We start from the raw sequence: 25,763 nt of genomic DNA, 5'->3' as shown, positions 1-25,763 counted from the left end.
CTTGTCCACCCTCTCAACGGGTTTCCTTTTATCAGAGCTTCCATCTATGTTTTCTTTTCTTTTATTTTTTAACTTTTACATAACTCCAGTTGCCTTGAATTATCCGCAAGGTCAGACAGGCAAAAAAACACCAAAGAATAACTTGATTAGTCATTGCTTTGTACAGTGATGGGCAGTAAACACATTAACTTCTGGTGTTAGCGACAAGGTGTTTATGTCTGTGATTGCGTCTTCCACTGAGAGCTCTTATTGCTCTGTGAACGATTTCACTACACGATGAGGCAATTTTACATTTGCGAGCCAGTTTTCTCAGAGGGAGGCCAAACATCAGGGAAATGACAACACTAATGTGCTTTTTTGGCCAATGTTCTGAACTCCACTTTATTTATTTATTTACTCACTTATTTATTTGTACTGAAGGTTATTGCGGACAGCAGCAAATAAACAGACAGTTTGGGGACATCAGACCCTTAGAGATTGAGTCTGAAATCCCACATGACCTTCTGAGAGCAGAGAAGAGAGCAGAGTGAAGGTGCCTGGTGAAAAGACAAGCGTCAAGGCCAGTGTGCTGAGAGCTGACCAGTAATGATACAGCAAGCAGCTTCAAGGACGCATCTTAAACCCTAACACAGCCACTGATCCCATTAAATTCAGACCTCTGCTCCCTCTCGTTTCTTGTGTATTTGAGATTACTTTGGCTTTGGATGTCAGATGAAGAAAGCTATGCTGAATAGGTCGCTCTGTACATTTTTAAAATTATGCATTAGCCTTCTGCTTTCATGTTGTTTCTGCTCTTTTATTTTTTACTTTCCCATGTTAACAATTCTGCGTCTGCGTTTTCGACCTCACTTAATGCATCAATGCTGCACAACTCAAGCCCCACCCTCTGTTTATCGCCCTCCTTTCCCTTCGTATTCTGTTGTGGCTTGTCACAGATAGTGTCACCTATAGCCTGTGACCTGGTTGTAGTCCAGCAGTGCTCCGTTATGAATTATGATGTGCTGGATCAGGCCTAATCTTGTTATGGATGTTCTTTTGCCCTTGGGAGGGGCATCAATGGATAGATGGAACTTTATCAGATTTCATGGTGCTTTGGAGTATAACTCATGAAAGGTGCTGTCTTGTGTGTGTGGGGCATACATGGTAGTGCTACACAGTAAGATTTGATCTGAGTTTTAATTCATTTTCCAGGATTTGCCTTTTAATAAAAATGTAGCCATGAATAGTTATTTACAAATAAAAGCATTTTCTTTTTTTTATTATGATTTTTCATTGTAAAACAAAGATTAAAAATGTAACAAATTAAAGAAAATAATAGCTAGGTACAAAATGACAGACGTGATCTGTGCAATTAAAAGGTGGCCTAATAAAACCAGGAGAGCCATCAGATAAAAGCGAGTTTGATTATAGCTTGAAGTGAATGTAGTTTAAAACCTTCTGGCCCGTGATTGAAAAGGCCACTCTTGGTAATCAGACCTCTATCTTTGGCTGCCCAGAGACTCCTGTGGGATTGACATATCTATAATGTACTTGGGAGTTTGACCATGTAGAGTTTTAAAAGTTATCAGTCAAATCTTAAAATTGATTCTAAAACTTAAAGGCAGAAAAGAGGAAAGAGTTGGAGGATGTTTTTTTTTGTCCTGTGTTTTCAGAAGGTCGTCAATTTACTTTTGGCTAAAGCCTAAAAACATTTTATACTGTTGTCCAGCTGAGAGGACATGGGAACATGAATTACTTTAAAAATTTTAAATTTATGAGCAGTAAGGAAATACTTCAACCACAAAATGAAAATCAATTGCTCACCCTGTGTTACGTTGAATTAGTAAAGAAAACTTTGTTTTTCTGGCATGCCTGCACAATGAGTGATGAAACGAAATAGTAAGGAGCATTCATGACTTGGAGTAAAAGGGGCTTTTAAAAACAGCAAAAATATATCAAAACACCAGTTCACAAATTCTCACACAACACAGGCATTTTCACTAAAACTTGAGAATTTGTGTGTGAATTACTGCTTTAAAAGCAAATGAATAGTTTCGGCTATGTTTCTCACCTGGAGGAACCAAGACTATACTGCCAAAGTCACTCAATTTAAAAAAAAAAGTAATTAAATATTATAGGAGATGATGAGTATGGCCAAGTTGTGGCACAAGAGGAAGAGTCTCTGAATTTTTCTTTTATATGCATGGATAGAAAATAGCGGTGGCCCTAACAATGACCCTTGGGGAACACCACAGTCGAGGGAGGCAGATATGGTAAAACGTCTCAAAGAAAAATGAAAAGGCTTCTGCCCTTATAGTAACAAGCCCATTTTAGAGATTAGTCCATTGTGCCAACCTTTTTTCCCATGCTGGCAACTAAAATACAGTGGTCAACCACATCAAAGGTGAAGACTAACTCAAGTAGAAGTGTCCAGAACCACCAGCAAACAGGTTTTGGTCACATAGGTGACAACTGTTAGCTGGAATGAAAGATGTTTTCAAAGTTACACTACCAAGGAACTGTCGGCTATTGTTTGAAAACAGTATCCCCAGCGAAAGTGAAAGGCAACCTCAGATTCACTCTTGTTTTAGAACAAGATTCTGCCCTTTAGCGTTTGGCCTTGCTTCCTTTTGGATGCGTGCTGCTCACAGTCTGGTGGCCAGCTTTTTGTGAAGTCCTGATTGCACCTGCGCATTGTGACCAGAAAATGTCGTGCCCATGGCAAAATGAGAAGAAAATAAAACAATTCTGGCATGGGGAACGGTCTTTGTTAATAAGTACACCCTCACAAACTTCTACTTGTTTGTAAGTGATGACTGTTAGGAATTACATTGTATGAGTCCATACATGTTTGTTTTTTAGGAAAATCCTGCATAGTTTATCTATAAATATGCAGTAAATCAGTTGAGTGGCAATATAATGTTATCTTTATGGCTTGGGAGGTATAAAGTGAATATTTGCATATTTCACACACATTAGTTTCCATTTCTTTAAGTCAAACAGCAGATTCTTTCTTCTGTGGGTCACAGCGGATTTATTATAACAAAATGTTGTCTAGTGTTGCACGGTATACTGATACTACGGAAGTATCGTGGTTCCCAGCTGTTCAAAATGATACAATAAAACCTTTTAATACTGCTACTTTATGAATGATAGCCTTTTAATGAGAGCTGTGTTTTAGTGTGAGGCTCTGTGTGTGAGTGCGCGCTCTTTACACTCCCTGCGGGCGGAGGGCGTGTGTGTGTTGTTCCGAGCTGTGCTGTTACTCTCACAGGGTGTTGTGGGCGTGCCTGACAAACACTTGCTTCATGGTGAGATGCAGAGTGAGAGCCGTGACTGCTAAAGTTTCAGATGCTCGTCCTGCTGACTGTTGACAAAGCAGACGCAAAGAGCAAAAATAGTATTATTCGTTTACACCGCTGACAGTCAGTGTGACCCCATGGACAACACAAAGCCGTGTCTAAAACATCAAAGCATCCAAAGCATGTCGCCAACAGACATGCAGACTTGATTAATGAATTCATAGAGCGACAGGTTGGCTAGTGAATGTGATAAATAACATGAGTACATGCCCCCATACTTACATACATAGCGGGGACCTCCGTTAATAAGGAGGCGATTTTATGGTTTGTGTTGAGTCTACTTTAGCGCACTGCTGTGGTGTGCAGGCTAATAATCCTGATCTTTTAGAGCCTGATCACAAAGTGACAGACTTACACTTACTGTCATTTGTGTGTGTCGTTTTTATAGGCTATCAAACTGAATCATTAAACTATTGAAACTAACATTAGCATAACTCATATATCTCTCCCATCGCATGAGACACACAAACACGTGCCAGCAAAATCTGCAACAACCCAGCTGAGGCAGCCTTACCTCCCACTTGTGTTTGAAGACAACACAACGTGTGACAAAGATAAAAAAACAAAAACAATAAAACTCCAAAAAACACTGTACAGACGACTGAGTTAATATGTTTTGATCAGGTGCCTATAATTCCTTCGATAAATCCCCTCAGTAATTACATTATAGCACCCTCTTTTGTGCAGTATAAATATAGCCCTTTGTTGACTTTACAAAATGAGAAAAAACTGATGGCTAAATGCCAGATTTCCATTAAAAGTTCATTTCTACAATAATGTTAATAAACTGATAATAAAACAGCTCAAATGCAGTGTAAATACCTGTCATCTGCCATCCCCTTTTAAAGCCCTTCATTTCTGTTATGTCATATTTCTTGGTGTTTTAGGTTTTTGCCATGGTAACATGTCAGTATCGGTGTCGAGATACTTTGGGTGGGTATCGTATCGAAGTCATAATTTTGGTATCATGACAACACTAATGTTGTCTAAATGTGTTTTAGAAACAAGATACTGATTAGAAAATCTAGTTAGCAACATCCTGTGGCTGAGTTAAATGTCTGTGGCCTTCAGTAAGACCAAAGCATTGCTGTTATTGATGAACGCAGTTTTTAAATGAACTTTGATGGACCTGTTACACAAGAGGGTAATTAAACATTATGTTTCACTGAGCCGACAGCCGAGACGACTTCATGAAGAACAAAGAGACTGTCAGAACTGCGAGACAAAGTTATGAAGGCTTAAGTGCTGATGACACAGTGAAGGTTACAGTAAAAGTCTACAATCATGAACTTAATGATAACAACAGGCTGAAAATTTCCGGTTGATATATACATTTCAGATAAATACAAGGAAGAATGACATCATTACTTTGTGTGTTTGAGGCAGCAACAGTCACTGACCTCTTCAAAACTTTAAGGGACCAGGTTCCTGATCTCCCCAGCTTCTTCTGAAGATGTTATCCAGAGTGTCCACAATTAAAGGTAGAGATGATTTGACTGACCTTAAGGTTAATATTAACTGGACCATCACTGAAGTAAAAACCACTCTAAAGTGTGAGAACCTGCTGCTTTGACCTGTTATTTGATTGAAATGACAAGGAATTCAAGCCGTATTTATTTTGGAATGTTGGTCGGACAAATCAAACAATATTCAGATGTATCCTCGGCATTTTTCACTGTTTCCTGTCATTTTGTGAACTTCACAATAAACCATTGAATTGAAAGAGTCGCTGCCCGATACAGAACATTTGATAAAACATGGAAAAATGTTATTTTCCTAGATTATGTAGGCGTAGATTTCTGTCCTCCCTCCCTAGATTTCCCTCCTAGCCAAATGTCGTAAAATGCGCTATCTGGCAGAGTTTCTCCAACTCTCGGGTCTGTTGCTCGAACTGAAGACTGTACTTCCACATTTTTGTATTCCACATTTCCACCTTCCACCGCGCACACAAAGAATATGGAGTTGGATCAAGAAACAGAACTGTCTTATACTCAGACTGAAATCCAATTAAATGGTAAAACTCAGCAATGCTGATCAAATATATTTCAGGGTTATACTATACTGCCTTTTTTGCCCAAGATTAGGTTTTAGTGCCATATTTAGCTGTCAAAGTGGGGAGGCTGAAGAAATGGAGATCATCAATAAAAGTAAGCAGCACTGATCAAATATAAACCAAGATTCTGTTAGTGAGTTGCATATGTCTCACCTTAAATGTTTTCAGCAACATGTTTTAGCTTACTGTTTAACTGTGACACAAGATCATTTCTTGCCAGATGGCGGCTATTACTAGGACGCATTATGCCAACCACCAGTGGGAATGTTTATTGGTGTGGCACAGCGCACTCTGGTAGTTACAGGTTTTTTCCTTTTTTGTTTTCTCTGGTCATGTAGCATCAATTTCAAGTGTATTTGTGTCTTTCTACTGCAGAGAAGGCCCAGTTTTATGTGACGACCCTCTTTATATCGGTGAAATACTTCTTTGAGAACCATGTTGTTGGCTCCAGGGATGAGATTTTGCCATATTATGTGAACTAAATCTATGCATAATATCCATATTTAATGGGCTGTCATGGATTATCTCACAGTATATCAGGACTACTGCACAGAATGTGTCCAGGACCACAATTTAATTTGCCAAAATGTTTAATTCATGGACATTTTCATTTTCATACATCATATGCACTCACATACAGCACCTTATTAATTATATGACTTCACCTTCCTTCGATTTGAATCTCAAAAGAGGTTAGAGGGCGTCAGAATGACTGCTTCATGTGTCCCCACGTGACATTATAGTAAATTGCAAAGTCAACAGAGAGGTGTTAATGATGTCTATATATAAAACATGGGGCACACGTTTAGGATATAACCAGCAGTGAGGACAGTACGGCTGCAGCACTTCAGCCCTTTGCTATTATTTTATGAGTCCCTTGTGGGCCTGGAGGGTGCAGGAGAAGAGACGGATTCTGAAAGATCTAATTAAGCAAAGCGAAATGAGAGTGCCGAGATCCTCTGCCTGGGACAAGACACAAATCAGGGGCTGTTGACAAGTGGCTGCAGGGCAATGGGGCTTTGCAGTAAAGGCCGCTACTCTAGCCTCCAGATAATGACCGTCCCTACTTCCCTGTGCTCCTCAGTTTAACTTTCTTTATAGCTTGGGGTTAAGGGTTGTGAATCTCAATCTCATTATGTAAAACATCAGCCTGTGAATTTAGGCATTTCATCTTATTTGCACTTAAAGAGGTAATTAGTGTTTTCTCAGTGATGGGGTGGTGCTGGGGAAGAAGCAGATGACTCCATCAGGTGTCTTGTTTCGCACTTAGTCAGTAGAGAGGAAGACGAAAACTACTTTTCTGTTCCTGAAAGCAAGTAAAAGTTTTGTGCTCGTAACTCTGAGTATTTGTGTTTGCATAGTGAGGTACAAGGTGTGAAAACACTCGGGAGTGTGTGTCGGGGGTGTTTCTCAGTTTAGAGGTGAACTCTGTGTGGGGATGTAAGGAATTCTTTGACTGACAATTCAGCATTCACATGCTACTCCATCTGAGTGGAGAACAAATGTCTTCAGGACACCTGGCGCCAAGGCTGTGACTGTCTGGTCTCTCGGGCTCATTTCTGACTGAGAACAGAGAGACCTTGGAGCACAAAGACAACAGGCTTGATTATATGAGTACACAGGAAGGTCTCCCAACATTGTTGTGCTAATCACGTTAGCGGGCACAGACTCAAGGCGGGACAGATGCTAGGCAAAGGGCAATGGGGTTATGTTATCCTGATTAGAGGAGACTTTGGGGGGTTTTGTGAATCTGGTTTTCTACCTCGCCGTCACCTTGCAGAGGGAAAACTGCCATCGGTTCTTTCTTTTGCTCAGTCTGTCTGCTTTTTTTTGTTTTTCCATCTCTCACTTGTTCTCTGTGTCTCTCCTGTATTCACTGGTGCATTCTGATTGTGTCTTTCATATTCAACAGGGCACATTTCTTTTCCGGTTATCAACCGCCTACACATATAACAATGAGTTGCAGGAGAATGCTTTCATTTTTTCCTTCGTGTGGATTCACCCTGCTTAAAGTGGTCAAAAGCGGATTTGCTCCTTTGTGACATGTTTGCTCTGGTTCATATGAGTCTGCTTAACACAAATCCCTCAGTGGCTCATATACAAACCCCACCAGTTATCTGTAAATCTAGTTACAGTTGAAAAACATGTGCTGTAGTCATATTCCCAATATAAAGACTGGTTGAAGAAGTTGACACTACGGCACCTTATTCTGTTTTTTTCCGCTGCATTGATGATAGTTCATTTTTAGTAACTGACACTTTTGTCATTCAAGGTTAAGGTTAAATTATTAGCTCATTGAAAGAGCTCTATACAATATTAAGATCTGTGGTTCAGAGATTGTCTGCACACAACTCTCAACATGGATGTGGCTGAGGTGGCTGCTTGCAGCTGACTTGCTAAAATTGCAAAAGTGCTAACATGACCAACTGTGCTAACAGAGCTAATGGTGCTAAATGCAGATAAACTAGAGGGTGGGTGCTGCGCTTCTACAATGCAATGTCCTGATATCAGCAGTAACTACCATATGAACACAGTGCGGAGCAGTTTTTAATTAGCTAGCCAGTCATCCATGCAAGACCGGGCCGTCTACCACAAAAAAGAACAGTGAAGCCCAGGATACCATTACTCCAATTTAGCTTTACATAGCAAATTGTTGTTTGCTGCTATATTTAAGTTATTTATGTTATACATACAGAGCTCCTTTACTATAACTAATCTATTTATGAGTATCTCCTGTCCCTTTTGTTATATAAATGGTACTTCATAATACCTTCACAATATGTACTTGAGTAAGTCATGACTCTCCTTCAAGGGCTCTCATGTTTTAAGTAACCAACTCAGAAAACAAATACTGTGATTATGTTCTGATAGAAAGATCCATGAATAAAAAACCTTGACTAAAAATGTATCGCTGCCTGTGGAAAGATGGGCATTGCAGACATTTCAAGTTTCTGTTTGGCTGCTTTCAATTTCCAATTTAAAATGATTCAACACTGCAGGCATTTTAGCCGCTTGTTAACTTTTTCAAATGCTTCACTGCCACAACTTGTGGATGACGTCTGTCTCTGACGCATGTATGACAGCCGGTGTAGAGGGGACACAATGATTTAAAATAAACAAAATATAACAATATTTTTGTGCCTTAAATAGCTGATACCTCACTGTCAAAATATAAATACATTGGCTTCCAAATCAGTTTTCCTGAACATGAGTCGTTCTCTGAAGACTCAGGCAGGAATATGGCAACATGTATGAAAATGTTAACAGATGGCAGAAGTGATAAACTGTGGCGATGACCCACAAAGTTGGAATACTATAAATAACTAATGGATTTCTTCTGTTCCTTCCAGGATCCTATATGTTGGTGAACTCCTCCCAGCATGCCGTGGGTCATCGTGCTCAGCTGCTGCTGCAGACACTGAGTGAAAACGACACGCACTGTGTCCAATTCAGCTACTTCTTGTACAGTCGTGATGGCCACAGTCCGGGGGCTCTACGGGCATATGTGCGAGTCAACGGGGGTCCACTTGGCAGTCCGGTGTGGAACACGTCAGGGTCTCATGCCAAGCAGTGGCACCAGGTTGAGCTGGCTGTCAGCACCTTCTGGCCTAATGAATACCAGGTATAATCTCTATCCCTCTCAGCTTGAAATTCATTACTCTGACATGCCACAATGTGACTAATGTCTCTTTGATTTCATGATGTGTTAATGAAATCAGATGAAGCTGAGGAGTTGAACAGTCAAGAGAGGTTTCATTTTAGTGATTTAGATCTGCAGACCCATGGACTGACATCTTGTTCAGATGAAAAATGGTACACAGTAAGGCTCGGTTGATCACCACTCATTTTAGCCTCGAGGTGAATCTGGTGTTAATTACTTGCATTTGCAATTTAATTAGCATTGATCCCCTTGTGAACGCTAGTGCTCGAGGGCCCTAACCAGGTCTCTTGTGGGCATGCCTGGTAGAGATTTCACCCACTGAGGCCTCTGCACGGTGTATCCAGCCAACGCCAACATTTTTTATTTAGTGCTACAGTAGATGGACATTGACTGGCATCCGCTGTTAGTGCCTGACATGCTTTGGTCTGCAGATGGCACAGTTAGGTGAACACGAGGGGTATCCATCTATTAATCCAATTTCTTTTTTCTGCAAACTCTGCGGAGCTGTCAAAAAGCAATTAAGTTGACTAGTGTGCATTTTATCAAGTACTGTCAATCCCCCCGCCTTAATTAAATTCTATTCGGCTCTGCAAGATCTGACCTTCACTATGCAAAAGATAGTACCTTGTGCAAATAGAGGGCTAGTTGCAGGCTTACACTGTTCTAACAACATCACATGATCTCAAAGTAAGGTATCAGACACACAGTACACACACACACACTTCTCTCTCTCTCTCTCTCTCTCTCTCTCTCAAAGAGGAATAGCTATCTACTACTATTCTGAATAATAAGTTTTAAACATCTTGGCACTTTGACAAAGGGAAAATGGAGATAATTTTGTTTCATTCAAAGAGGTACAATGTCCCCGAAGTCTTTGCCACACTGTCAAACCCTTTTGGGTTTTGTTGTTTAAGGAAAAGATATTTTGAGAAATGAACTTAGTTGTCTTGCTGAAAATTAGATGAGAGGATTGACATATCTCTCATATCCAGTGGCACCCCTGAATATCTGAAAACCAAAAGCCAGAACCAAAAGTAAGTGAGTTTAAAACTACAGTATGTCAATATGGAGAGTTATTGAATCACATACTGAAAAACTTTGTTATTTTACAGTTAGTATTCTAATGATCAGCTATCTTGTTTTAATGTGTCATGTGTCAATGCATGTTTTTTTTTTATGATTAATTGTTCTTCAAAAAAGGCTGGATGTCCTTTTCCTTAAAAAGACAAATAAAGCTTTAATTTGGAACAGTACAGTGATTGTAAGGAACAAAGCATTTACTGGAACAAGCCCTCTCTAAAATTTAGCCTGACTTTATTTAGCCCTTTTCCAAACAAGCAGGCCAAGTTTTGCAAGATACCACCGTGCCATTAGCTTAATAAATGTGCTCACCGTGCCTATTTAAGACAGTGACGTGGTGTAAAAGAACAGCAAGTTGTGGTTTTATAAAGGGATATGTGCTGGACTATTTCTGGCTCACAAATAAGTTCACTTTTCCTTTTTTTATGAACAACTTGCACACAGTGCTGGCACAGAAAAAGTCACTGAACATACTCATCCAGTCACATTTTGGGTTGTTGCTGAAGAGAATGCTGTAAGAGCTACAGGCTGAGGACGAGTCTATATTTTTTTTCCTCTGTTTAATCTGTTCAGTCTAAATTAAAAAATCTGAATATAGTATGAATATAATTAGGTTTTTTTAAAGATTCAGTTCTTTTGATACTATCAAATGTATAATTGCCGGAGATTGTGTTGTTTAAAGCTCATGGTATTGAAAAAGTATCAGTATTTTTGCCATTCCTTATTTACAGAAATGTTGAAAAATAATCCCTTGTCTGTCTTGTTAAAATTCAGTACTCTTTTACAGTCATTGATGCATATTTAAAACGAGAACACAGACAGTAAGACAAGGGGAGTGCTTTTTAGAAATACGTTTGAAATAAACCCTGGATGTGGGAAAACCCATTAAGTTTAAGATGTGTAGAGCTGCCTCGGCTCTAGATAAACTATATTTTCAGGTGTCATTTTAGTAGCTACAAATCAGTATACAAGAGGATTGCATAGTCTACTAATCAGTGGTACTGCCAGTCACACCTTCTCCTGAGCTTTGGCCCTCATAAACAGGCCGGCAAGGACCCCTGCCAGTGAAACTGTTCATTAGTTCAATTGTGCAACAAATAATGAGGTCCTCACTGTCGGATTCCTTTCTTTTCATGGCATTTTCAGTATGAATCATTACTTTTACAATACCCTTATTAAATGTATTCAGTTGCGGCTGCTGCTCTTATTATGAATGTTTAACAAAGAGTGTACTGAAAATGGTCGAGTGTTGCTGCTTAGGAGCCCTTCCCTGCTGATGGATGCGGTGAGAGCTACACTGTGATCTCTCTGTTATATAACAGACTCCCTAACCACTATTATGACCTATCACCACATCAGGACAAATAAGTCATAAATACAATAATAACATGTTTTTTTCTCCTTTCCTTCTCTTTTCCTTTTTAGTATTGCATTTGGTCGTGTACCTAGCGCTTATGCTCTCTTCGTCTTCCCTTCCTCTTCCCCCAGTGGAGTTGTGTACTTTCTTGTCTTACAGTCCTGTAAGCATCCCAGTAAACAGTGATGGCTCATAGGTGAGTCAGAATTGTGCTGCGGTCTCCGATGAGAGGCTCCAGTTAGGAGAAGGAAGTTTATAACGGGCTCATGAGGAGGACTAGTACAAACAGTACAGGAGAAAGAGATAGGCCTAACTCTTAAATTAGTAGTGGCAGCACAGCCTTTTAATAGAACAGCTTAAACTACTAATGACCTTGCCTTTATCTCATGTGTGGGAAAACAGTGTTCAAATGAACTGGATTAAATGTGTTAATATTGGGGATTTGGTCACCAGGTTTTGGCACCTTTCAAGAAAATATATCTTATTGTAATCTTTTCCTCTTTGCTTCCTCTTTCATTTCACATTTCACTTTCACTCGGCTGCAGCTTGCTTCTCAGCACAAAGAGAGCCAAACAAACTGCCCCCTCAAAGTCACATATACCAAGGCTTACATCGCTAATCTCTCTGCAGTCAAAAAGCTCATCACTGTGGAATGACACAGGGTCTTGCCTCGCAACACGTCACTGATCTCTTTTACACAAACAAAACAGAAAAGGGTAAATGTGGAGGCTGAGTGTTTTTCTCAACAGCATCTTAATGCTAGCTGTCTGCTGTTGTTAACCAGCAACAGTGCCATGAAAACAGAACAAAAAAAAAAGAACAATGAGAGTTTCTTACAGCCAGGTTTGCTTCAGCAAAGGTCTCTTGAAATTTAACCAACACTTTTACCTCTAAAGCATGTTAGCTGCCGCTTGTGTGACTTTAAATGCTAAAGGTTTCAGGTTATATCAGCTCCATAGCAAGTCTAACACGATCACTTTGGATTTTAAGTGATAGGCAGGAAGATTTACCCTGTCATTAAACTCGCAAAGCACTCTTTTGAAGCAGAGGTGGAGAATAAGGCACATCTTATCATTGTTTCCGAGTAAAAGAAATCCCAGGAGAACATGCATCATTTTGGAGGAGGTTTTTCAAATCCGCAGGTTTTTTCCTCTTATTAGATTTCAGGTCATATTAGAGCTCCCAATTCCTTGCCTACAGCGCAGGGATTCAAAATGTCAGTGTAGCCTTTTGCACTGCACAGATACAGATGTGAGATTACTTTCAAGGATGCTCATTCCACGATTTAGGGTGTGATGAAATACCTTGTTTACAGCACACACTGTCACTGTTTATTTCTTGAAAATGTCATTGTGGAATGTAATTAAAAACAGTCAAAGCAATTCTCGATAATCACCAAAACTAAGAATTAACATGCTGAAAACCCAAATCACCCCAATCTTCTTCTTCTTCTTCTTCCTTGATCAGGTTGTCCTTTATAATAATATCAGCGTTGACAAGCATTACACGCACATCACCTCCTCTTATCGCAGTTGTGGAATTGGGATTTGGAGTTCAATGGATTTTGGGGCTGAAATCCAAGAAAGCAAGATCACCTTGAGATGTCTCGATTTGAAGATGTCATGTGGTGTACATGGCCATATTTCTCAGTCTGCCTCTTATTTGTAGAAGTGTTTGCAATACCTGGAGAACCTTGTTATCAAATATTAAAGATGTTATCCAGCCCTCCAAGACTGCCAACTAGAGCAGGAGACATGTCCCCTCCCCTCTTTACCGTCTCTCACTTTCTTCTCAAATGTCAGAATCTTCTTCAGACTTGCCTTTCTTCTGTCTTGCATTACCTTATCCACAAGTTGTTATTGCGTCTATTATTTATTCCCTCTTTTACTACATTCTAACTGTTGAAGGTGCTTTAACTTTCAGGATAGGTTTTGATTTTTTCTTAATACAATCCTCACATGTCATGTCAAACATAAACCGAAAAAGTTATTTCTTCAGTACAATCATTGCTCCAGTACATGCTTGTCATTAAATGAATCCCAGTAAGAAGATCCCAAAAAATCAATTACGTGATTAACTTTAATTTACTGCTTTTCAGTTTACTCCACTGTGCAACACATTTGGAGATTACTGCTAGTAATGTCATACTGACCCCAACAGTGCTGCTTTGGAAACACTGTACCCACCCTCCGGTTTCCCCTCAGATGCACCAGTGAGTAAGTGGCTCAATCTTGAGCTGCACACCATTAGATTTGTCTACTAGGCCTCTGCTATCACTGATAGCTCTGCTAGGGCTGTTGGCAATGTCAACACAGCTAGTAGGCATTGTATTGCCTATTTCTCACTTATATTGTTTTCAAAATCATATTTTAGTGCACTGTTTGGTTGGCATCTGAGAATTTATAAACAGGAAGTGGAAAATATATTGTTTTTTACATTGTAAATGGAAGATGAAAATACTGAGATCAAACTTTAAAACTAAGCAGTGCTGATCAAAAATGAACCAAGAATCAATTACTGTGATGCTCATTTCTTGCCTATAATGTTTTCAGAAACATATTTTAGCTTACCCTTTAACTGTGAATTGAGATTGCTTGTTTCCAAATGGCTGCCATATTGTTACCTATATCAAAACAGCCAAACTCGTGTTACGTCACCCACCAGCAGGAGCGTTTATTGGACCAGTGTGGTACAGTGCATTCTGTTAGATTTAAGTGTAGTTCTGTAGCACCATTTGAAAAGATTAGCGTCTTTCTACTGCACAGACAGCCCAGTTTTATGAAGACCATCTTTTCAGCAGTGAAATACTTATTTAATTAGTGAGCTTCGTGCAGAGCTTGGGTAATTATTTTCCCTTCCTTCTAGTCCTCATGCTAAGATAAGCTAGGCTTACCAGCTCTGGACCATAGATGCATGACAATAATCGACGTAACCACAGTGGTGTCACACAGTGGTTTGCAGATTCCTGTTTTGAAGCAAGGGGGACAGGAGGGTGGAGCTGTTGAGGAGTGAGATGTGGATCTGCTAGCCTGTGTTGTCACCTAGCCTCGCAGATGCCCGGTCGCTAAAGTGGCCGCACCCTTAACTATGATAACTTAAATCCTTATTGAGCCGTAGACTGGGGAGTAAAGTTGGGTATTTTAAATGGGGGTCTATGGGGACTGGGGCTCACTTTTAGAGCCAGCCTCAAGTGGCCATTCGGTGAACTGTAGTTTTCGGTACTTTGGCTTCATTTTTCAGCCTTGGAGGATGCGTCTTGCTCTGGAGACATTACATGAGATTGGTATCGATCTTCTCATCTATGCCTCAGGACAATTGCAGATATGCCTATTTCCTAATATGCTGTACATCTCAAAGAAAAAGAAACTTTATAGATGCACATATTTGGTTATTGGATTCTGCACACATCAACCCATTTTAGATTGATCTCTTAAACCAGACTAGCACACTTCTTAACGTCTCCTGTGATACCATCTTGTTTACTTATTAGACCCATTTCTTTAAAAAAAAGAAAAGAAACAAGTTAGATAGTGGTAGGCACATCAAAGACTTGTAAATGAGAATCCTCATGTCTCAGCTTTGTCTGATAATATCTCCTATTTTCTCCACTGCAGCCTGCTGAGAGTCCTGCAAGCTGAGCCTGTGGCAATGAGAAAAGGCTCTTATGAAATACTGTAGAGAGCAAATTGAGATTCCCAAGATTTAAACTGCACTCTCAGGCACAGACTGTTGTCCTTTGGCATTTTCCACCTGAAGAGATTCACTTTGGCATGTGACCTTTTGTCTGTGAATATTTAAGGAGCTATTTATCTATGACTGCGTCTAATGGTGAGTGAAAGCCCTCTATGTCTAATGGTGTCTCCTGACTGAAGTGGAAAAGGTAGAAGCTGCTTTATAGGACAAGATAAATCACCTCTTGATTTGTATACATAACAATTGCTTCTAAGAGCCAATATTGCAGGGTAATGTAATATGTTCTCCTAATGTGCATTTTATATCAGCCATAAATCACTGGGTGTCACACTTTTTTTTTTTTTACTTCAGAAGATGGTTCCTGTGTTTTTATATCTTTTGGAAGTAAAGTAGCCATTCATTAGAATTAAGCACAGGCATAAAGAAAATTTCATTGGGAAAGTGGCTTTCAATAAAAATCTGTGGAGGTTGTTTATTGAAACAAATGCTCTGAATGTCTCCCTCCTAATAACCTCCTACCCTAATGGCTAAGAAGACTGAGGATTAACCAGTAATCAATCTCTTATTGAGTGTTTTAGCTCAGCAGAGAGTACTAACACCTTCAATTAGACTTTCAAGACATTTTTTTCTCTTCCTTGTACACCATTTAACCTAATCACTGTTTCTGGGCTAATTTTGATGTTAGTTAATGACATAGCAATGTGTGTTTACACTGCACTTTTGGGTCAACATATTGAAGGATATTGTGCTTTAATCATCGTTGTAAATATTGTATGTTTAGGCAGGTGTGCAATAAGAGGGAGGGAGAAAATGATGCATGGAGAAAGAAATAAAGACAAAGAAAAATTGAAGGATAGAAAGAGTGTAATTAGAGAAAAGGATCCTGCACGGGCTTTTAAAGAAAATAGACCACTTGAAATAGGGAGAAAGTAGAAATGATGAAAAGAGGAAATGTTAATATACCCTTTTAAAAGCTTTGGGTTCTCCGGCTCAGGTTCCAGCGGCGTCTGGGAACAAACAGGAAAATTGACTCTGGCAGAAGGAGATTAGCCTTCCTCCCAGAGCCAGAGGACTGCAGCCAGCTATAGGAAGAGCGGGGTCACTCTCCAGCACATTGACCCAGCAGCCAGGACCTTTCCTCCCGCTCTCCCTCTCACCTCTCCTTCTGTCAGCCTCTAGCCTCCCCTCTCTTCTCTCTGCATGCCTGGCTTTCTGCGTCTCATTCTGTCAGGAGTCTTTTAGCTGACCCCAATCTTCTCGCATCCCATCACGATGTGTTGGAACAGGTGCCTTTAGGGGTCGCACATGGCCTGGGTTGTTGTCACACCAATTGTTGGTGTAATCACACGTCTTCCTTTCCAAGTCCAGCGAGGTAGACTATCTCTGTCCTGCTGACTGTGGAAGGCTGGAATTTGGGCCAGGGGTCCTGGAGATGTTGTTGACTCTTAAATTAGGTGTGCAAACACAAGCGGATTGTGGTAGTGGAGATAATCTGGGTGTCTTATTCTTGGTCTGTGTATTAAACTTCAACTTTTTACCTGAAATGTGTCTTTAGCAACGTATAGGAAAGTAGTAGTTTTACACTTAAAATTGGCTTTAAATATCTAATACTCATATGTCCTGCTGTAGCTGTACAATACAGAGAAGTATTTTTCTGTATTGCACCGCTACAGTGGCTTTAGTACTATGATTAGTCTTGGGCCCAATTTCATTTCTTATTTTTACCCTTATTACTTGTTTCGAGAGCCACCTTGTCCCTCAGAACAGAGGTGTAAGGAGTTGGGGTTTAAATCTTCCCCTAAGAAATGGGACAACCCTTCAAGAACCTGATGCCACAAATGTTACCAGACATTGCGAATATGCTGTCTTTGCTTGCATGGGTTGTAGACAGCCTGTGCTGTGCTGTTATCAAACTGTTTCAGTTTCTGGTTCAGTGCGGTAGTATCATCCTATGAGCTAGGGAATTTCTATATTTATTTCTGGTGCTGTCCTTCATGTATTTTTCTGTATTATGATCCCTGCTCTAGATCAAATTTCCCTCAGGATAATGATAAAGTTGATCTTTGCGGTTGTCAGGACGCTTGCAATTTGTTCTCAACGTAGGTCCTACCCTGCTAGTCTGCACTGATATTAGAGAAGCAGTAACAAGTGCAGTAACTTCGCTGCTGGACCATAAATTCCAGGCATCATATGCCAGCAACAAACTAGCTATCAATTTACCTACTGAGACTTTGGCATACTAGCGATTTCTTTTCTTATGCTTGTAATATAGAAATGGACCACTGAAGGGACATTGAAGTAAGACAACACTATATTTATTATAATTATATTCATGAACAAACAAAAATACATTTGTGGGTTTCTTTTGTCTCTTGTACAGACATCTTATTGATGATTATTATAACACTTTGTGTGCCTCTGAAAAAACTCAGCTTGGAGCCTTTACACTTCACCCTACACGTCTATCCCAACAAGAGTCGGGACACCCTATCGTGCTAAAGACTAGGGGAAAGGGGTGTAATGGGATTGAACCTTAATGTAATTTAATTAAACGGTACAACTGATGAACTTGAAAAGCGTGGTTTGTGAAAAAGAAATAGGGGGAAATTCTTTCTCATATTCCTCAAAGTGAGGTTTTGAAAATAGTACACTGACAAAAAACAAACTAACATCCAAGTCCACTTTTTTTCCTGAGCTTTTAATGACATCTCAAGATTTTACTGGGGAAGATTTTGAGATGTGGTTTAAATATCAAAAAAAGTGTCTTGATAAAAAAAAAATATCTTTGGACAAGCTAATTAGTGGATGCTTAGATTTTTGTTTTTTAATCTAATGGTCTTCAGTATTTTGGAGATAGTACTTAAAACTCTCATGTTAAAAGAAAACTCTTTATTTGTATGGGCAGTGGAGCTGAGGAATGATATTGGCACCGATATAACATTTCCAGTTATTAAAATAGTATCCTGACAAAAAAAAAACTTAGCTGAAGGTCCGCTTTTTGGCTTTTCCTGAGTTTTCAACCACATCTCAAGATTTTACTGGGGAAGAATTGGAGATGTGGTTAAAGTATCTCAAAAAACAACAACAACAAAAAAATTGGACAAGCTAATTAGAAGATCCTTAGATGTTTTTTTTTTTTTGTGTACAACTAATCGTCTCCAGTATCTTGGAGACAGTTCTTAAAACTTTCATGCTCAAAGAGAAAAGACTTATTTTTGTACGGGCACTGGAACTGAGGTATCATATTGGCACAGGTATAGACAAATTTCCAGTTCTATTGTCACACAAAACAGAAAATGTAATGTTCAGACGGGCCTCTAAATTGTCTTGGTTTATTTTAATTCAATGATTGATGCATTTGAGAATTATTTTGTTGAAAAACCTATGATAAACAGTAAGTAAGGTATCAGTATAAGTATCCTTACAGCAACAAGTCTCAGCTCAAGGTATACCTTTTTAATTTTTTTTCTTTTGAGCTTAAAAACAAACCTCCATACTTGAGCTGTTGTTACTGAGGTAAATTGCTGAGGTAGGCCATGATAAGTAGTTTGAATTCTAATTACTTGACCTTGAGATTTTTTTTGATTAAACTACCATCTCCATCAAGACTTAACTTTCATGATCATAGAAACAAGTCCTGTTTTTTTCAGGAATCATATAGGCACCAGTATAGACAATTTTCATGCACTCAGCCTCAGTGTAATAACTCTACAACATAAGAAGTCCCTGGTAAAGCTTCTATCACTTGATTCAGTTATCTGACTTTGAGAAGAATGAGCTCCAATCTTGCATAAACAATTTCAGCTGCGCCTGTCTGTAAACACAGACATCAGACACACACATTCAAAGTAGCTCTTAGGATATAACATAGTTTGTGTGTGTGTGTGTGTGTGTGTGTGTGTGTGTGTGTGTGTGTGTGTGGTGGCCTCAGTAAAAAAATCAAGACCCAGTGATAGGAACCATCTTGTAATCATTTGGCCAAAGGATTATGAGAAACAATAACTCAAAGCCGGCCTTCGATCAAACGTGTGGATGGAGGACTGTCCTTGGTGTTCTGTGAAAAAACAAACACCACCCCTGTGTCTCATAACTCTCTCACTATTACTGAGGATGGTGATTTGATATTGATTGGGTTTCATGAGGGCCTCCCGCTCATCCAGCTTATTGTTCCACAGGACGGTATGGAGCTTTGTCCTCCCTTGAGTCTCGTGGCCCTGTGCAAGCTGTATTATCTGCTGTTATGGCTTCACAGCAGCCTGCGCCCTGAATGTAGAATGGAGCTCATGACTCCGGCGCCACATTGTGTGCTTCCCGATAAAGCTATTATTTCTCTTGGCCCTGCGGACTGAGGCAAAAACTTATCCATCTCTCTATTTTTATGTTTCTGTCTTTCTCATGTTTGTCTCATTGTGTAGTGTTTTGTTTTGGGTCAGCAGCTGTGCAACCATGTGGTGATGGGCTTGTTTGTAATTAATGCGTCTGTCACCGAAAGGGGGGCGAGAGCAGCAGAACTCACACAGCCCTCAGTGTTCTTTAGAAAATTGCTCGTACACTTCAGCTTTGAGAGCATTAGGGTAGTCACAAGTGTATGCTTTTGCTGTTGTAGTTATGAATTAAATCTGTTCATCACGTTCTCTTCACTTTTGCAGGTACTGATTGAGGCAACAGTTTCTAGAGAGCGGCGAGGCTACATTGCCATAGATGACATCATGGTGCTCAACTACCCCTGCTGTAAGTACCACTTCTAACAATGAATTGCAATTACAGAAGGTGCTGGAGGGGAGAAAAAAGTTTGATGGTTTGGGGGGGAATATGTATTTCAAAGCAGCATGAAACATAAATAGGATGAGGAGAAGAGTAATGGCTGATCGACCTTTTATATTAGTACCGCAGGTTGTCCCGAGGCGTCCTGCGACAACAGCAGCGCCATTAAAACACTGTGACACCCAAATGCCAACGCTCTCTTTCACCTGAGAACACACCTGCCGCTCCTGCCTCTGGCCTCGTTTGACAGCCAAATGTATTTGTGAATCAGTGAAATCTTGAATTCTCCCTCTGAAGGCACTTTCATGTTCTCCAGCCTGACTGGAAGTGTTTGTAGCTTTGTGTCAGTACTCACGTTGCACAGAGGGGTTTTTCCCATCAAGGACTACATTTCAAAGCTTTATAAGAATATTCTGGGTGTTTTTTTTTGTAACCCTGCAGTGGAGAGCTTTTTGTGTCATTTATGGTAGCAGTGCACCGTGTTGTTAGCCCTTAGGACCTTGTGTAAAACAGGTCCCCTGAGTTTAATACATGGTTAAATTCTCTCAGTGTCACACTGCTGAACACCAGGGCTAATACATTTAGCTTCTGTGGTACACCGAGTGTTTGAGCAGGGTTTCTGTCATCCAGTAATTACTGATTTTTGACCATGAAAATCTGTTGAAGTCGGACATATTTAAATAGCTATGCTCATAATGTCCAGTGTAGCTAATTCCCTCTGAGCATATGAAGCCTAACACTGTGTCCTGACAGCAAGCGAACTTGGAACATGCTGTTCACACTTAAAGGTGCATTTCCATTGCACCTTGTAAACCACGTACCTATTAGATGTGCACTTCACATCCTGCAAGAAATGTAACCACTTAAAAGCCAGTACAGTCAGTTGGGGTCTCTTACATTTGTACCTTTTAAAAAAAAAAAAAAAAACACATTTTATATTGTGATTTTTACTGCAAATTACAGTCATTATTGCTAACAGTAAGTACTTAGTAGCGATGGTCATTACCTAGAAACTTTCAACTTCCTGGCGATCTCCCTCCAGCTAGCTGCCACCGTTTGGCTGTACCTGACTCAGAATGATGTCAGTCAAATCAGATTTAGCTGTCCAATACAAATATCACGACTATTTGTTACTATGCTTAGCTGTTTTTGCCAACACTATATGTCAAGCAAAAGCCAGAGACTGTATTGTGTATTAAGTTGCTATGAGCTGTAAATTCACCACTTCTAAGCAGAAGGCAAAAGATAAAGTAATGTTGGAGCTGTTAGTAATGTAATGTTGCTGATCCTTTGGGCAGCTTCCTTTGAGACTGCAGCTACCTGTACCAAAGAGCAGCGTGAAAGTGAAGAGTGCTCACTCTGCAGCTAAATCTGATGGACCAAAATGACACTGACTGACAAATAGAAAAAAAACCCCGACTGCTCAACTTGAAGGAATCTCTGTTGACTGAGTGTTCTTCCACTGATGATTTGAGCCTCTGACTTTCAGGGGGGCAGCCTTACACAGCACTGTGAATGCAGACAAACTGATTTAGTTACTGAAGCTCACTTGTATCGAATTGAAGGACACAGTAAGCTCAAGCCAATTCTTTGTGCTTTTGTGTTTTCCCAACAAACAGAAGCTAGGTTAATATTATCTTTTAATTTTAAAATAGCATTATTATGCCTGTGAGTCTATTAGATATACTATATATAATATTCAACCAAAATTTCTCTAATTTGTCCAAGACATAACCTTCCAGTACACATGTACTGGCATCACTTTATTATTAATGGAAACCCTGCTTTTGAGTGACTATAACTGGCATAGGCTTGATGGATCTGCAGCGTTATCTCTCTGTTAATATTTATATACTCACTGCTGTTATCACAATAGCATTTGGAGACTCTTCAAGGGTGTCATGTCACAGAGGATACCACCAGTGATTTCATTAAATGAACACCGGCTGTGAGATTGGTTCGTACCCTTACTGTATGCGTACCACCCAGTCAGTCACCCTGTTTCTCCCCGACACAGCAGATGGCATCTTCTGAATGCTCCCACTGTGGCCATTAAATAATTAAGACTCTCATCAAGACCTGAGCATGCCTTATGATGTGGCACATGGCCAACCTGGATTACTTTGTAGTGAACAGTGTGGGGAAAGAAGGAGGCGTGGACAACCGAAGAGAAGTGTCGCACAGTAGAAAACGGAATTAAATATAAAAATAAAAGCTTAACATGTTCCTAAATTCTGGATAAAACGTGGTTGACATTTCTGGCTTTCTTTCCTCTGGAGTCTAAGTCTTTGACTCTGAAACGAGTGTTGCACTCCAATAAAATATTTATCATGCTAAAGAGTCCTGAGGATAAGATCTGACACATTTAGCTGTATAACACTGCAGTTCTTGCCAACTGTAGGGCCTGTTTCTTCCCCCCCATTCACACTCATTTCGCTGTTTGTTTATGTTTGGCTTTCAGGAATGAATTATGAATTAACCTTAGGAGGGAGAGTCACTCAAAAGAAACATGGCCACCTGTGGGGTACAGATGTGAACACTCTCCCCTTACTACTTACTGTAAACAAACAAGATCAACAAATCGCCCCCCCACCCCACCCCCACCCCCTCTGCTAGATAGCAACTCAGTGTTGTGCAAAACCAAGCAGGAGATGTGTGAGACCAAAACATTTGCTTCTCCCCAATGCTTCAGCTTCACTGTAGCTCTGCCATCTCTTCCTGTCACTCATCCAGAGTGACATGTCGAATCGTCCTACCCCATTTCTCAGAGATGGCAGGCACCGCTGCTGGCGTTTACCCAGTGATTTGGCTCTGTAGGGGTCTGCTTCTCAATGCACTATTGTTAATCACGGAGTTGGGTGAGAGGGCTACTCCCACACACTGACTCATTTGCAGCTCAGCACAGCATGCAGGGACATTATTAGTCAAAATTTAGAAGACTGATGCTTACTCTGTGGTATTTCTTCTGCAGATTCACTCCCACATTCTGCTTGTGTATATATTACTTCTGATCTGATTTTCTTTTCTTTTTTTAAATTGAATTTTTTTTTATCAACTTATGGTAATAGACACTGAGTGACCCTCTCAATACATATATTTTCATACTAATACACACTTTTTGTCTTTTTAAAACTGTATATATTAACACTAAACACTCCAATGTTGAATTTTATTTGAATGTTATGATGGACAGAAAGTACATATCCACAAAATCCTGATGTGTTGTGGAAAATTGACATAAATACACAAAATATTAAAATTAAGATAAACTTTTTATTTTAATCCTTTATATATTATGTAAGGATATTTTTGTATTATTGTTTATGCATGAAGCACATTGAATTAAATGGAGAGTTAATGCTGCTTTTAACTTAAACTAAGAAAATCTGTTACTGCTTTATGTTTTTGGTGCATGGTTGGGAATATTGAATTGATTATAGGCAAACTGTGGATAAACGTAGTTGTTTTCTCAACAAAAATGGATAATATTCCTGTTAATGTTTTTTAAAAAAACAAAAGAGCTTCCTAAAATGTTATCTAATGTAGCTGACTGACACTGTGAATGCCTGAAAGGTAATGGAGTCTTTTGATCTCACTGTGTGTCTCTCCGTCTCTTTAGATAAGGCGCCGCACTTCTCCAGGCTCGGAGATGAGGAGGTCAATGCCGGGCAAAATGCTACTTTCCAGTGTGTTGCTGCTGGACGAGCATCAGAAGCTGAGAAGTTCTTGCTGGAGGTCAGTGGTGGAATTTATAAAAGTTTGTGAGTTTTGTTGCATTTTTACCTCCAAAACCATTCAAATGTTAAAAAAACGTACAGAAAAAGTACAAAAGAAAACCTGGTTTTGGTATTTTTCACACTTTTCAACGTTTGTATTTAAGAGGTACTTTACTTTACAGTAAAACAGTCTTGTACAAAAAACTACTTAGTAAGAGAGTATCTTAATTAGAGGCAATTTATTACACTGGTTTAAATTTGTGCACCAAACCAGAATGGCAAAACTGGGAAATGACCACACTTTACTGTTTCGCATAGTTTAAAAAAATAAAAACAAGAAAACGCTGCTGGGTTGCTTCTGAGACGTGCTGCAGTGCTTCTAGTGTAATCGAAAGCATTGTCTAGATTGCCCGTGATATTAGACAGAATTATAAACTCTGTGGAGTGGATGGATTTAAAAGTTTAGACCAGGCAAGGTGCAATCAGCTCCGGTAGCTGCGCTGCATTGCAGCTGGTAGAGTTCTGTATTGTGTGTGTGTGCGTGTGTGTGTGTGTGTGTGTGTGTGTGTGTGTGTGTATTTGTTTATTTTCTGTTGGACATTTAATGTCGTGTGTGAGCTTAGCTGAATATAAAAATTATTCATAACTTCATGTATCAGTAAAAATAGTGAGAATGGGTAGCCCAATAGAAGAAAGTAGAGGTACATATATTTTATCACTCATGTTCTCAAGTATGAGTGAAGTATTCTGCAGCTACTGTACACTCATTGTTTTGCATGTCTTTTGTGTTGTTTTTTTCAAGAATGTTTTTATTAAGCTTTTCCTTACAAAAATTAACAACAATACAAACATTACACCCCCCTCATGTCAAAAGGGTTTCCAGGTTTTATAAAAGTTTTTCTACGAGCCGCTAATTGTTAATTGTGAGTGTAATCTTCTCCAATCTGAGGCTTTGTGGGTATTTTTTTTCAGTTTTGTTGTCCGTTTGTGAGACTTTAAAGCTGTTTTGTGTATCTTTGTAGTCTTTTTGTGTCTCTTCGTATTCATTTGCACGTCCTTGTATTTCTTTTATGCCTCTATAAGCTTATTTCTCTTTCAACATTTACCTGATACAAGGTAAATCATTAAGTTGAAGTTTCATTTCAAACTGCAATGTGTAACTGAACGCTCTCCATACAAAACTCCATTTTCAAGTGAAGGGTGTTACCTTAAATAACCACTGCAACAAGGTTTCTCTGTTTTTGAATCATTATGCGTCCCAGACGCGCTTGTGCTTAAATAAAGATTGTAGACAGAGTTCTAATGCTGTGAAGGCCGTGAAGGCCTTGAAGCCTCCTCACTCCACTGCCTTTGAAAAGTTACATTGCTTATAGGATCACAGTGTTCTCTGCTTTCCTCACTGCCTCCTGTTTTTATTCAAATCATGTGCTGTTTTTTAGATATCTGTCTTTTCATCTAGAATGGCTGGCTCTGTGAAGGTCAGACAGGTCATGCAGTCCTTACCTCTGGTGGGAATAACTCTGTGGTCTCAAAATCCTCCTCTTTATATAGCCCTGATTAAAGGACCAAACATCATTGTACTGTAGGGCTCCACTTTTTTCCATCTCACTCTGCAAGCGCTGCTCAGCCGCACATTCACTGCCAACATCTTACCACCCACTACAGCTAGTGTTAATCATGGTTGATCTCAAGCAGACCTACTGTATTGTTTGAAACTAGGAGGTGTGTGATTTATGTAATTGAAGCGTCCTCATTCCCACCACTCTGAACGCTTTATCAAACCAACCATTTGGTCACAACACAAGGATGAAGACAAATGCTTTGGGTAATTAGATAGCACAACCATACGGACGCCTGTTGTAATGAGATCTCCAGGCCGCTGCAATACTCCTCTGCTGCCTCTCCTCCGCCTTTTGCTGTCCTCTTCACCGTCCTTCACTGTCTGCTCTGTCAGCCTCACACATGTCTGTCTGAGCGCTTTTCTTCATATGAACTCGCATCACTGTTGTTTCCTTTTGTTGTGCCCTTTTGTGTTCATTGTGTCTGCGGTACCAGCTGCAGCACAGTCTTGGCTGCGCACGCTTGCCAGATTAACAGA

The 25,763-nt window shown here is 39.8% G+C and overlaps 1 protein-coding gene across 5 annotated transcripts in view; it reads left to right on the top strand.

The window, feature by feature from the left end:
- ptprub (protein tyrosine phosphatase receptor type Ub) overlaps positions 1-25,763 on the top strand; it is a 191,668-nt gene that overhangs the window by 86,142 nt on the left and 79,763 nt on the right. For all 5 annotated transcript variants that reach the window (XM_042489529.1, XM_042489528.1, XM_042489527.1 and 2 more), the window contains 3 exons: positions 8,745-9,016; positions 19,835-19,916; positions 23,569-23,684. In XM_042489529.1, the coding sequence (XP_042345463.1) occupies positions 8,745-9,016; positions 19,835-19,916; positions 23,569-23,684 (470 nt within the window). The remainder of the gene's footprint in view (positions 1-8,744; positions 9,017-19,834; positions 19,917-23,568; positions 23,685-25,763) is intronic.

This window comes from Plectropomus leopardus, chromosome 7, assembly GCF_008729295.1.
Source record: "Plectropomus leopardus isolate mb chromosome 7, YSFRI_Pleo_2.0, whole genome shotgun sequence".
Lineage (NCBI taxonomy): Eukaryota > Metazoa > Chordata > Actinopteri > Perciformes > Serranidae > Plectropomus > Plectropomus leopardus.
Note: the sequence above shows the minus strand (reverse complement) of the source record. Positions and strands in the feature narration are given on the sequence as shown.